The sequence below is a fragment of the Chiloscyllium plagiosum genome, unplaced genomic scaffold (genome assembly GCF_037043375.1).
Source record: "Chiloscyllium plagiosum isolate Xiang-an unplaced genomic scaffold, Cpla_swu_hap1 HiC_scaffold_38, whole genome shotgun sequence".
Classification (NCBI taxonomy): Eukaryota; Metazoa; Chordata; class Chondrichthyes; order Orectolobiformes; family Hemiscylliidae; genus Chiloscyllium; species Chiloscyllium plagiosum.
In genome coordinates, this window is record NW_028270176.1 from 22,922,294 (window position 1) to 22,936,625 (window position 14,332).

The 14,332-nt window shown below is 44.5% G+C and overlaps 1 protein-coding gene across 1 annotated transcript; it reads right to left on the reverse strand.

Annotated features, from left to right (window-relative positions):
- Positions 1–9,236: 9,236 nt before the first annotated feature.
- On the reverse strand, positions 9,237–11,700 carry LOC148139300 (putative G protein-coupled receptor 139). The gene is made up of 2 exons (XM_087980964.1): positions 11,631–11,700; positions 9,237–10,159 (listed from the first exon to the last, which is right to left on the reverse strand). Exons 1-2 carry the CDS (start codon positions 11,698–11,700, stop codon positions 9,237–9,239), a joined length of 993 nt encoding a protein of 330 aa, XP_087837090.1.
- Between the last annotated feature and the right edge of the window lie 2,632 nt (positions 11,701–14,332).

Consider the following 14,332-nt stretch of genomic DNA (forward strand, 5'->3'; position numbering starts at 1 on the left):
ATTGGGGGGCCTATAGTAAACACCCAACAAGGTGACTGCACCTTTCCTATTTCTGATTTCAGCTCATACTACCTCTAAAGGCAGATCCCCCTTGAACTGCCTTTCTGCAGCTGTTATACCATTTCTAATTAGCAACGCCACCCCCCCTCCTTTTTTACCACCCTCCCTAATCCTACTGAAACATCTGTAACCAGGAACCTTCAACAACCATTCCTGTCCCTCTTCTATCCACGTTTCCGTGATGGCCACAACATTGTAGTCCCAGGTACCTATCCACGCCTTAAGTTCACCGACCTTATTTCTGATACTCCTTGCGTTGAAGTATACACACTTGAACCCATCTCTGTGTCCGCAAGTATTCCCTGTCAGTGCTACCTTCTTCACAGCCTCCCCACACATTTGGACATCCTGACAAACAGCTAGCCTATTTGCTGGACTACAAGTCCGGATTCCATCCCCCTGCCAAATTAATTTAAACCCCCCCGAAGATAGCTAGCAAACCTACCCCCCAGGATATTGGTGCCCTTCTGGTTCAGGTGCAACCCGTCCTGCTTGTACAGGTCCCACCTTCCCCAGAACGCAGTCCAATTGTCCAAATACCTGAAGCCCTCCCTCCTACACCATCCTTGCAGCCACGTGTTCAACTGCACTCTCTCCCTATTCCTTGCCTCACTGTCACATGGCACCGGCAACAATCCAGAGATGTCGACTCTGTCTGTCCTAGCTTTCAGCTTCCAGCCTAACTCCCTGAGCTCTTGAATGACCTCCCCACCTCTCTTCCTACCTATGTCGTTGATGCCAATGTGCACCATGACTTCTGGCTGCACACCCTCCCCCTTAAGGATTCTGAAGACACGGTCCGAGACGTCTCGGACCCTGGCACCCGGGAGGCAACAAACCATCCGAGAGTTTCGCCCATGTCCACAGAATCGCCTGTCCGTCCCTCTAACTAGAGAGTCTCCTATAACTAGCGCTCTCCTCCTCTCCCCCTTTCCCTTCTGAGTCTCAGAGCCAGACCTCACGCCACAGACCCGGTCACTGCAGCTTACGCCTGCTAGGCTGTCCCCCCCACCAGTATCCAAAGCGGTATACCTATTGTTTACGAGAATGACTACAGGGGATCCCTGCACTGCCTGCTTCCTCCCCTTCCCACCTCTAACTGTTACCCAGCTACCTCTGTTCACTGGCGTAACTATGTCCCTGTAGCTTCTTTCTATCACCTTCTCAGCCTCTCGAATAATCCTCAGTTCATCCAACTCCAGTTCCAGTTCCCTAACTCGTTCTGTGAGGAGCAGAATCTGACTGCATTTCCTGCAGATGAAGTCGGCAGGAGTATCTGTGGTCACCCCTATCTCAAACATCCGGCAGGAGGAACATTCCACTGCCTGCGCTGCCATTACGCTACACTTCATCTCCAAAGCAAGAACACTGAGTAGCTTACCTGTGAACTTTAAAGTTAGGTTAGAGGAGGAGGATGGGAGGGAGGCCCTACTATGTAGGGCCTGGGGTATAGAACACACCCACTCAAATATCAATCACTTACCTTCCCGACCAGCTCCCGACCAGCTCCCGACCAATGTAGGTAGTCATGTAGTTTTGGCAGGACAGACTTGATGATGTGTTCCAGCAGTGTAAGTGAGAGAAAGAGAGGACAGCCTGAGTGATATAATATATATATATATATATAAACTGAGGTAGAAAGGAGAGATCGAAAGGCAGAGAGATTAATAAGGATAGATAGAAAGGCAAACAGAAAAAAAAGAGTTATATGGATTCATAGTGATGTACAGCACGGAAACAGACCCTTCAGACAATATGGCCATGCTGACCTGATATCCCAACCCAATCTAGTCCCACCTGCCAGCACCCGGCCCATATCCCTCCAAACCCTTCCTATTCATATACGTATCCAAATGCCTTTTAAATGTTGCAATTATACCAGCCTCCACCACTTTCTCTGGCGGCTCATTCCATATACAAACCACCCTCTGCATGAAAAAGTTGCCCCTTAGGTCTCTTTTATATCTTACTCTCTCACCCTAAACCTATGCCCTCTAGTTCTGGACTCCCCACCCCAGACAAAAGACTTTGTCTATTTATCCTATCCATGCCCCTCATGATTTTATAAACCTCTATATGGTCACCCCTCAGGCTCCGACGCTCCAGGGAAAACAGCCCTCGCCTCGGAGAGTTATAAAGGCAGGCACATTGATAAGAGAGATAGAAAAACAGAAACCAAAGGGCATCCTTTGTACTGTATGTTTCTATAATCAATGCAACGTTTAAACATTTAAGCGTATTTAAGGTAATGGGAGTTTTGGATTTCCAATGTGCTTTTACCAAAGATTTTGAGTCATAGTTGTGTCACACATTTTATCACAAGCAAAGCTTCTCGTTCTGGAAGGAAAATAAAACAGCTACATGAAGCTGCCCATGTGCAAAAGCAAATATTTAAAAACAATGTTAAGATTCTGGCAATATGTCTTGTTGCTAATTACCTCTCATTTCACAATGTCCACATTGAGCCTGAGGCTGTGTTATTGTATGTACCATTGTGGATTGAACACTACGCGATGCTGCCCTCTGCTTGTGTCGTTGCCATCGGGTCCGTCCCTCCAGTCACCAACAGAGGGCAGTGTTTTAACACGTCCAAAACAGGAGGGAAACAAGTTTGAGAAATTTCTCCATCCCTTCACAACTCAGCTCCTTTCGCTTTTATCTTCTCGCTATCTCTCTCTGTTCATCCCATTATATTCTGAATTCTCTGTCTCTGTACATTTCTCTCTCTATTTATCGTTCTCTCTGTCTTTTTATCTTTATCTGTCTCATTGCCTTTCTATCCCTCTTTACCTATCCCATACATGCCTATCTCTTTACCTCTCTCTGCTTTTCCATCTCTGTAGCAGGCTGTCTGCCATTCTCTCTCTTTGGCTGAGTCTCTGCTTTTCAATCTCTCTGTCTTCTTATTTCTCTGTTCTATCTTGCTGTAACCATCTTTCTTCCTTTCTCTCAATCTATATTGGTAAGTAGGTAAGTGCTGCATTTTGCTTGTTGTATTCTTTAGACCCAGTTTTTTTTTTATAAAAGGTTACTTTCAGAGGGATAGCAGTGAAGGCAGTACAATGTTCCTCTTGCAACATGTTTGAGGTGAGGGATGCCATGGACGTCCCTGCTGATAACACTTGCAGGAAGTGCACCCATCTCCAGCTCCTCTAAGACCGTGTTAGGGAACTGGAGCTGGAGTTGGATGAACTTAGGATCATTCGGGAGGCAGAGGGGGTCGTAGATCAGAGCTTTAGGGAAGTAGTAACTCCAAAGATGGCAGATAGATGGGTGACAGTGAGGGGGACTGGGAGGAAGCAGCCAGTGCAGGGACCCCCTGCAGCCATTCCCCTCAAGAACAAGTATACCGTTTTGGATACTTGTGGGGGGGACGACTTACCAGGGGCAAGTAACGGGGCTCAGGCCTCTGGCACGGAATCTGTCCCCGTTACTCAGAAGGGAAGGGTGGAGAAGAGCAGAGCAATAGTAATTGGGGACTCGATAGTTCGGGGCACAGATAGGAGGTTTTGTGGGAACGAGAGAGACTCACGTTTGGTATGTTGCCTCCCAGGTGCAAGGGTACGTGATGTCTCTGATCGTGTTTTCCGGGTCCTTAAGGGGGAGGGGGAGCAGCCCGAAGTCGTGGTCCACATTGGCACCAATGACATAGGTAGGAGGAGCGCTGAGGATGTTAGGCAGGCTTTCAGGGAGCTAGGTTGGAAGCTCAGAGTTAGAACGAACAGAGTTGTTGTCTCTGGTTTGTTACCCGTGCCACGTGATAGAGAGTCGAGGAATAGGGAGAGAGAACAGTTAAATGCGTGGCTACAGGGATGGTGCAGGAGGGAGGGATTCCGGTATTTGGATAACTGGGGTTCTTTCTGGGGAAGGTGGGACCTCTATAAACAGGATGGTCTACACCTGAACCTGAGGGGCACCAGTATCCTTGGTGGGAGGTTTGCTAGTGCTCTTGGGGGGGGTTTAAACTAACTCTGCAGGGGCATGGGAACCCAGACTGTAGCTTTAGGGTGCAGGACCTGGAATGTAGGGAGGTTAGGAACATGGCATCAATTTCAAAGGAGGGTGCCTGTAAACAGGAAAGTGGTTTGAAGTGTGTATACTTCAATGCAAGAAGTATACGAAATAAGGTAGGTGAACTTGCAGCGTGGGTTGGTACCTGGGACTTCGATGCTGTGGCTATTACGGAGACATGGGTAGAACAGGGACAGGATTGGCTGTTGCAGGTTCCAGGGTTTAAATGTTTTAGTAGGGTAAGAGGTGGGGGTAAAAGAGGGGGAGGTGTGGCATTGCTTGTCAAAGATAGTATTACAGCTGTGGAAAGGACGATGGATGAAGACTCGCCATCTGAGGTAGTTTGGGCTGAGGTTAGCAATAGGAAAGGTGAGCTCACCCTGTTAGGAGTTTTTTACAGGCCTCCTAATAGTCCTAGAAACGTAGAAGAAAGGATTGCGAGGATGATTCAAGAGAAGAGTGAAAGTAATAGGGTGGTTGTTATGGGGGACTTTAACTTTCCTGATATTAATTGGGAAAGCTATAGCTCAAGTTCGTTAGATGGGTCAGTGTTTGTCCAATGTGTGCAGGAGGGTTTCCTGACACAATATGTAGATAGGCCAACAAAAGGTGAGGCCATACTGGATTTGGTTCTGGGTAATGAACCAGGCCAGGTGTTAGAATTAGAGGTAGGTGAGCACTTTGGGGACAGTGACCACAATTCGGTGACCTTTACTCTAGTGATGGAGAGGGATAAGTGTGCACTACAGGGCAAGAGTTATAGATGGGGGCAGGGAAATTATGATGCTGTGAGGCATGACTTAGGATGTGTGGCCTGGAAAAGTAAGCTTCAAGGCAAGGGTGTAATTGATATGTGGAGCTTGTTCAAGGAGCAACTATTGAGTGTCCTTGATAAGTATGTGCCCGTCAGGCAGGGAGGAAAGGGTCGTGTGAGGGAGCCGTGGTTTAATAAGGAATTAGAATCCCTTGTTAAATGGAAGAGGGCGGCCTATGTAAAATGAGGCGTGAAGGTTCAATTGGGGCAATTGAGAGTTATAAGGTAGCCAGGAAGGACCTGAAGAGAGAGCTAAGAGCAGCAAGGAGGGGTCATGAAAGGTCCTTAGTTGGTAGGATTAGGGAAAACCCTAAGGCTTTCTATAGGTATGTCAGGAATAAAAGAATGACTTGGGTAGGAATAGGTCCAGTCAAGGATAGTAGTGGGAAGATGCGTGTGGAGGCTGAAGAGATTGGGGAGACACTGAATGAATACTTTTCGTCAGTATTCAATCAGGAACAGGACATTGTTGTCAATGTGAATACTGAGTCACAATTAAGTAGAATGGATGGCTTTGAGGTATGTAGAGAAGAGGTGATGGAAATTCTGGAAAGGGTGAAAATAGATAAGTCTCCTGGGCCTGATGGCATTTATCCTAGGATTCTCTGGGAAGCAAGGGAGGAGATTGCAGAGCCATTGGCCTTGATTTTTATGTCCTCGTTGTCTACAGGAGTAGTGCCAGAAGATTGGAGGCTAGCAAATGTGGTTCCCTTGTTCAAGAAGGGGAGTAGGGATAACCCTAGTAACTATAGGCCGGTGAGTCTCACTTCTGTTGTGGGCAAAATCTTAGAGAGAATTGTAAGGGATAGGATTTGTGAACATCTGGATAGGAATAATGTGATCAAGGATAGTCAGTATGGTTTTGTGAAGGGCAGGTCGTGCCTCACAAACCTTATTGAATTCTTTGAGAAGGTGACTAAGGAGGTGGACGAGGGGAAAGCAGGAGATGTGGTGTATATGGATTTTAGTAAGGCGTTTGATAAGGTTCCCCATGGTAGACTACTGCAAAAAATACGGAGGTATGGCATTGAGGGTGAGTTGGAGGTTTGGATTAGGAGTTGGCTGGCTGGAAGAAGACAGAGGGTAGTAGTTGATGGCAAAGGTTCATCTTGGAGTGCCGTCACTAGCGGTGTTCCGCAAGGATCTGTTTTGGGACCATTGTTGTTTGTCATTTTTATAAATGACCTGGAGGAGGGGTTAGAAGGTTGGGTGAGTAAGTTTGCGGATGATACGAAAGTCGGAGGAGTTGTAGACAGTGAGGAAGGATGTGGCAGGTTACAGCGGGATATAGATAAGCTGCAGAACTGGGCAGAAAGGTGGCAAATGGAGTTCAATGTAGCTAAGTGTGAGGTGATTCACTTTGGTAAGGGTAATAAAAAGATGGGGTACTGGGCTAACAGTCGGATACTTGGTAGTGTGGATGAGCAGAGGGATCTTGGTGTCCATGTACACAAATCTTTGAAAGTTGCCACCCAGGTAAATAGTGCGGTGAAGAAGGCATATGGCGTACTGGCTTTTATTGGTAGAGGAATTGAGTTCCGGAGTACTGAGGTCATGTTGCAGTTGTATAAGACTCTGGTGCGGCCACATCTGGAGTATTGTGTGCAGTTTTGGTCGCTATACTATAGGAAGGATGTGGAGGCACTGGAACGGGTGCAGAGGAGGTTTACCAGGATGTTGCCTGGTATGGTAGAAAGATCGTATGAGGAAAGGCTGAGGCACTTGGGGTTGTTTTCATTGGAGAAAAGAAGGTTTCGGGGTGACTTGATAGAGGTGTATAAGATGATTAGGGGTTTAGATAGGGTCGACAGTGAGAATCTTTTTCCACGTATGGAGTCAGCTATTACAAGGGGGCATAGCTTTAAATTAAGGGGGGGTAGGTATAGGACAGATGTTAGGGGTAGGTTCTTCACTCAACGAGTCGTGAGTTCATGGAATGCCCTGCCAGTAGCAGTGGTGGACTCTCCCTCATTATGGGCATTTAAGCGGGCATTGGATAGGCATATGGAGGATAGTGGGCTAGTGTAGGTTAGGTGGGCTTGGATCGGCGCAACATCGAGGGCCGAAGGACCTGTACTGCGCTGAATTCTTCTATGTTCTATGTTCTATGTTCTATATGTCTTTATCTCTTTATCTGTCTCTCTGCCTTTCTGTCCTTCACTATATGTTTATCTTCCTTTCCATCTCTCTAAATCAGTCTCTCTCCCTTTCTCCCTCTAGCTATCTCTGTGTCTTTGCATCACTCTTTATCTTTCTCTCTTCCTTTCTGTTTGTCTTATCTGTTTCTTTTGCCTTTCTATCACTTATTATCTCTCTTCCTGCCTCTCTCTCTCCTGTTACATATTTGTGGTTCTTGCCGTCCTCTTTTTCTCTTGCCCTGTGCCTGAGCAGATCCCCCAAACTCCGGCTTCACATTTTCCAGTTTGGAACCAAAGCAGACATCAGCAACAGCAGAAGCCATCAGTGTCCATTGGGAAAATGAGTGAGATTGTCTACTCAGTGTATCCCCAAGGTAGGTGGGGAATGCTTAGGGGCAATATACGGCCCCTCGCCCACCCCAACAAGTCCATCTGTTTTGTTTAAATGGGGAGAGTGAGCAGGGGAGAAGGAATCGATGTCTCGTGTTGAGCAGGAAGTGTTTTCTGGGGAAACAGGACAACAATTGAACGAGCAGTGACCGAACTCAGGAACTCTGCGAGCTTCAGTCAAAACAGTTGCTTCAAAAGAGATGTGACCGAGAAAGCAGCAATCAGCTATTTTGAGCTCTTCTCAAAAATTGGCTGAGGGACAGGAGATGATCCCAATGCCATCCAATTCAAAGTTTGAGACATGTATCTGATTTCCAATGATCCTGAGGGTGGAAGATTGGGGAAATCACCTGGATCTTCTCAGCAGCAGCATTGATCCCAGATTGTGATTGGTCTGATCAATATCACAACCTCCACAGGCTCCCAATGCCTACCTCTGGCCTACATCCCATCTCGCAATCTTATACCTTTTAAACTGTGTCTTTGGCCGGTCTGACTCTTCCCGTTTGCAGAGACAAACTGGTTCATACCCTGGCTCCCCGATCGTGGCTTTCGACCAAGGCACCCAGTAATAAGAACCCTGCTCGCAGTGCCAATTGTTGTGGGGAAAATCACCAGCCTCGGAGTCTGAGTTGGGGTTCAATGACAGAGTTTATTGTACAAGGAAATACCAGAGCTCCGGGGAGAGAAAGATATCAACAGCACAGTGATCGGCTGTGAGTCTTCTCTCAACCCGGAGCACATATCAAGATACTTTTATACAGTTTGTGAGAAATAGGTCAGTGATGAGGTTATTGTCTCTGTAAGATAGTTTATTGTCAGTATTGCAGAATCGTTGATCGTTTTGCTGCAGTCATTGTCAGTTCCAGCGCAGCCTTTGTTACTTTCAACGTGGTTGTTGTCAGTTTCAGTGTGGACATTGTCAGTTTCGATGTGTGAGCGGAAGTCCATTGCTGCAGTAATGGGCGCTAATTGCTCTTCCTGAGAAGGACCATTACTGCAGCCCTGGCTATTAGCACTTTGTATTGAGTCTGTATCAAATTGTTAGCATTTATATCAAAGGAGTTGGCTGGATCCAGGCACTTTGGCGGGCAATATAGGCTACACATGTTTATTCTGTTCCCCACCCATCTTACACGAATCAACTTGGTTGTGAGTGCATTGTGCTGGCATTCAGGTGGCCCCAGGCAGTATTTGTGTTTGCTCAGCTGTCTCTCTCCATATTGTGGGTCGACGGCCATCTTGTGCATCAAGTGGCCAACTTAGGGCTCAGCAGCCATCTTGTGTGTCTGTGTGCCTAGTGTCACCCTGCCCCGTGCCATCTGCCACTTCATGAGGAAGAAGGCCAGCGTGGGAATGAGTTGAATGTTCAGCCATATTTATGCTGAATGTGGAGCAGGCTTGAAGGGCTGAATGGCCTGCTCCTGCGCTATTATCTATGTTTATATTTGTGCTTTGTTGAATGCATATGTTATTCTGCAATATTGGGTGACTGCGTACGTGAGAGACGGAAAGAGAGTGTGTGCATGTCAGAGAAAGAGAGAGAGTGTCTGTATGTGAGAGAGGTAGCAAGTGTGTGTGTAAGTGTATTTGTGTGTGAAAAGAAGTGTGAGTGAGTTTGTGTGTATACGTGAGAGAGCGTATGTGTGTGTGAATTAGTGTATGTCTGATTGTTGCTTCCTAGTTCTGATGCAGAGAGTCAACCAGAGGGAAGAATCCTGAAACTTTGTGTGTGTGTGTGTGTGTGTGTGTGTGTCAGACTTCATTTATTATTTATGTTTGGGTCTAAACTGTAAAGTGAGGGAGAAAATCAAGGGAGAAGGTTACAAGCGTGTCCCCGTGACTGTTGACAGAAATTTACCAATGAGATTGAATGGGTATTTCACCCCATTCTTCAGCTCCTCTCTGAATTTAGTCTGGGTCACAACATAAATACCCGTGTTAGTGCAAGTACTGAGTACTTGCAACATCTTTGATGTGCGGTATATGGTGTAGTTCGGGTCAATATAGGAGTAATACGGTATCATATCTGCAATTCGCCGGTAGATGATGTACGCAATGTGTAACACCCATAACAGGATGAAACTGCCTGAAATGCTCAAGAGTAAAATAATGGATTTCCTACGACTCTTCATCTCTGGATCATTGTGCTCATCTCTGTAGCTTTTGCCCCGAAGTCCTCTTCGAACTTTACTTGCTACTGAAATGTGTCTGACTGTCAAAACATTGAGCAGCAGAATTAAAAAGAGAGGGATGCAGGGTGTTAAAACGTAATGAATCATTTCTAAGGTAGCCCATCCAGGGGATGTATGGAAGCTCGGTTTAGTGACACAATCCCAGGGAACATTACCAATTACATATTTAGGTTCCTTTACAAAGCACCAAGGGATAGACTCCAAACAGCCTAGCAGACTCACTGTTAATATAACCACAGTTGCAGTTTTCTTGGTGCAATATTTTGTTTTCAGCTTCTCACAACAAATGGCCACAAATCGATCCACAGTGAAAGCAACTGTGAGCCACACAGAAGCAACAGTGGCTGCCATGGCTGAAAAATAAATTACAATACAGAGAGGAGTAATGAAAATGAAGGAATCTGCAAAGTACATTGAGGCTGTCTGCCTCAATAAGGGATCACTGATGACAACAAGAAGATCAGAGGCTGCCATTCCCACAAGGTAGCAAGTGATACATGGTGAAAGACCACACTTGCCTCGGCATAGGATAACAATTGCCACCAGGTTAACTATCAGAGAGAAAGAGAGAGGAAAAGATCCATCAGCAGTTGTGCATTTAATTTTGCCTTCACATCTTCCATCCTGTCCACAAGCCCACTATCCAATCATAGCCGAACAGTGAGGTTTCTGTCAATATTCCAGTGCTTCTCCAGATGTTCCAACTTTCCACATGTTCCTGCACACTTTTCACTTAATTTGCACCACATGGAATGAAGACAATCTAAATCCTCTTCTAAATATCAGCCCGATAAACTACCTGTCTTTGAATTTTAAAGTGTACTGTGTATGACCCCTGTTGAGAAGAAACAAAAACAAAGATCCAAACATACCAAACTGTCCAAGGGGGAAATGAAACTCAATGGACAAAGTTTCCTTTATCTAACTTTTATATTAACATCCAAAGCAAAGTCAACATAAGTTAAACATGAATTCATGGCAAATTGCAGTAAGTTAATAGTTAAACCACTCAGCATATATGTGATAAATTACAGCCACAATGTCTGTCAAGACTTCAACTTCAGCTCCTTTCCTAGGAAGATTTGGTTTGCCAAAGAGCATATATAAATTAAAAAGTGTTCCATGTGTACATTCTTAGATACAATGGTACATTTCACAGAAGCTGTGAGTCTACTCCCCTTCATTCTTGGCTGCATATATTAATTAGACTTGCTTTATCTAAACTGTCAGTGGAGACATTATGCACTATGGGCCAATTCACAGCTCCCATTCGTTTTGAAGTAGTAGAAACAGTGAAAAATTCTACTTACATATCACCCACTCCAATATTCAGCCTTCGATTCTCATTTTCCAACTACATCACCATCTTCTCCCCTTGCAAAAACCCAATTTCATAGATCCATTTTACATCCCTTCCTTGCTCAGGAATGTTGGGTTTTCAGATTCTTTGCTATAAACTCACACACACCAGGGCCTGACATTCTTCCAACCCAACTCCTCTTCCAGAAATCTGCAATATAATTTATGATCAAGACCAACAGAAATCTCTGTCCACAAATCAGGATAAACTTTCCCCTCAGAATAGCTGTCCAGTTCTTTCATCAAAAGCAGCAGAAGATACACTTATCTGAATACTACCATAGAGAATGGGAATAATGATAGATCCATGTAATACATGGTGCCTCATCAATCCCTAAAAGAATGTTTATAAGAAAAATTACACTGCAAGTTAATCCCAAAAAGTGAAATTATTAACACTTCCTGGTGATCCGATTTCTGCTCTTAACACAAGTATCCAATTCCAATACTTTCAACGTAGAAGAATGACCCTGAAATAAAACCAGCCTTTGATCAGCAAAAACCATCACCGATATAACATGGTCCTGTCAAAATAGAAACAGCAGTGAAAATGTTGTCATCCAACTGTTGGACAGACCAGATAGCTGCCTAAAACAGTCAAATGTAATGGCAGGAAGAGCCAACAATAGAGTTACAATACTATTAAATGTGATAACATCTTACCAGGAACTCCAACAGCTGAAATTAAAGGATAATAAACACGCCTTATCTCCTTTACTCCACAATAGCCCATTTCTATAAAAGACTGTTATTTTGTTATTGTGTGCCCAAGACTCTGACAAGATCTCTCAGCTGATCTGCTCTCATAGATTTTTTTATATAGAGAATAAGTCTCAACTGGCATTGTTATACCCCTGTTCGTTGAGATTATTTCCAAGAAGTTGAACAAACACATTACCTCACCAGAGTTGACTCTGATGTGAGGGGTATGGTGAATTGAGCACAATCATTTCATGGTTCAGAAGCTAATGAAGTAATGAAGTTGGAATCAATTCATTTACCAATTTCATGTAATCTTAAAGAGCAAATTCAATATCATCGATACAATTATAAATGTGACAGATTTCTCCACTCTTCAACTTTACCAGGGACTCCAACATTCGTGCTTTCCTTTGTGCTATAGTGTTCCTTTCACAATACTAAGTCGCTACAATGGGAACAGGTTAAGTCAACATTCAGCATTTCAGCCTGTGAATAGCTGCTGAGTGTAATAATAGAGGAAGTGTTTCCTCTGCCCTCCTGCTCAAGCCTGTTTCTCTGAAAGTGATCACCTGTTCATTTGACAAGGATCCCCATCAGTTAGATATCGTGGAATACAGGGAAAACTAGCCATTTGGATAGAGAACTGGCTCAAAGGTAGAAGACAAAGGCTGGTGGTGGAGGATTGTTTTTCAGACTGGAGGCCTGTAACTAGTGGAGTGCCACAAGGATCGGTGCTGGGCCCACCACTTTTCATCATTTACATGTATGATTTGGATTTGAACAAAGGAAGTATAGTTTGTAAATTTGCAGAAGACAACAAAATTGGAAGTGTAATAGACAGGAAATAAGGTTGCCTCAGATTATAATGGGATCTTGGTTAGATGGGGCATTGGGCTGAGGAGTAACAGATGGATTCATTTCGATAAATGCGAGGTGCTGCATTTTTGGGAAAGTGGAACTTATACACTTAGTGGTAAGGTCCCAGGGAGTGTTGCTGAACAAAGAGACCTTGGAGTGCAGGTTCATAGCTCCTTGAAAGTAGAGTCACAGGTAGATAGGATAGTGAAGAAGGCATTTGGTATGCTTTCCTTTATTGGTTAGAGCATTGAGTAATGGAGTTGGGAGGTGATGTTGTGGCTGTACAGGACATTGGTTAGGCCACTTTTGGAATATTGTGCACAATTCTGGTCTCCTTCCAATTGAAAGGATGTTGTGAAACTTGAAAGGGTTCAGAAAAGATTTACAAGGAACTTGCCAGGGTTGGAGGATTTGAGCTATAGGGAGAGGCTGAATGGGCTGGGGCTGTTTTCCATGGAGTCTTGAAGGCTGAGGGATGACCTTGTAGAGGTTTATAAAATTATGAGGGGCATGGGTCGGATAAATAGACAAAGTATTTTCCCTGGGATGGGGAAGTCCAGAACTAGAGGGTATAAGTTTAAGGTGAGAGGGGATAGATATAAAAGGGACCTAAGGGACAACTTTTTCATGAAGAGGGTGATACCTGTATGGAATGAGCTGCCAGAGAAAGTGGTGGAGGGTGGTGCAATTGCAATATTTAAAATGCATCTGGAAGAGTATTAGAATAGGAAATATTGAGAGGGATATAGGGTCAAGTACTGGTAAATGGGGAACTAGATTAGGTTGGGATTTCTGGTCGGCATGGATGAGTTGGACCAAAGGGTCTGTTTCCATGTTGTACATCTCTATGACTCTACATCGACTGTTGTCTCCAGTCAAATCAGAACTCTTTTAGTTCTTGGCTATGTTTCTCCTTCTCAATACTGACTTGTGAGCACAAAGATATTTGAGCTCAGTTCTTTGTTACACATGAACTATTTGTGACTTTCACTGTCCTCGTCCTTTTGCAGTTGGCTGTTTCCACTACAGTGAGAATCCTCCATTCCACAATCTGTTTGCTATTTCCCGTTCACAAGCTTGATGATATCACTGGAAAAAAATAACATTTCGAAGTTTTGGCTGATGGGTTGACCTGAACTGTAAGGCATGCAAAGTTTAAACATTTCCGAATGCCAACACCATAAAAACTTAGCCTATGTTCCCATGAATTTTCAATTTCCACTCTCTCTTTTGAATTTCAGAGAAAGGTAGACTAAATTTAAGATGCAAAGTGAACATTCAGGCATTTGTGGATGATAGAATGCTTTGTGGTGCAGTTCCTCCAGCAAGGTGTTTGTCATCAGCTGAAATATGCCAATTTCCTGTCAAATAAACAGGAGATACTGGGTGTCCAATATTTAAATCAATGCTATGACCAATGCTATTTAATGATCTACGGTGGCATGGTTAGCACAGTGGTTAGCACTGCTGCCTCACAGCATCAGGGACCCAGCTTTGTTTCTAACCTGTGTGGAGTTTATGTGTTCTCCCTGTGTGAGAGTGGGTTTCCTCTGAGTGCTTTGATTTCCTCCCACACTCCAAAGCTGTGCAGCTTACATGAATTGGTTACACGAAATGTCCCATAATGTGCAGGCGAGGTGGATTAGCCATGGTAAATAGGGGGTTATGCGTCTGAGTGGGATGCTTTCAGACAGTCTGTGCAGACGTAATGGGCCAAATGGCTTCATTCCACACTGTAATTCTATTAACAAGTGGTAATATCTGTCTTTGGAATAGAAGCTCAGCATTCAAATCCTACCTGCCTC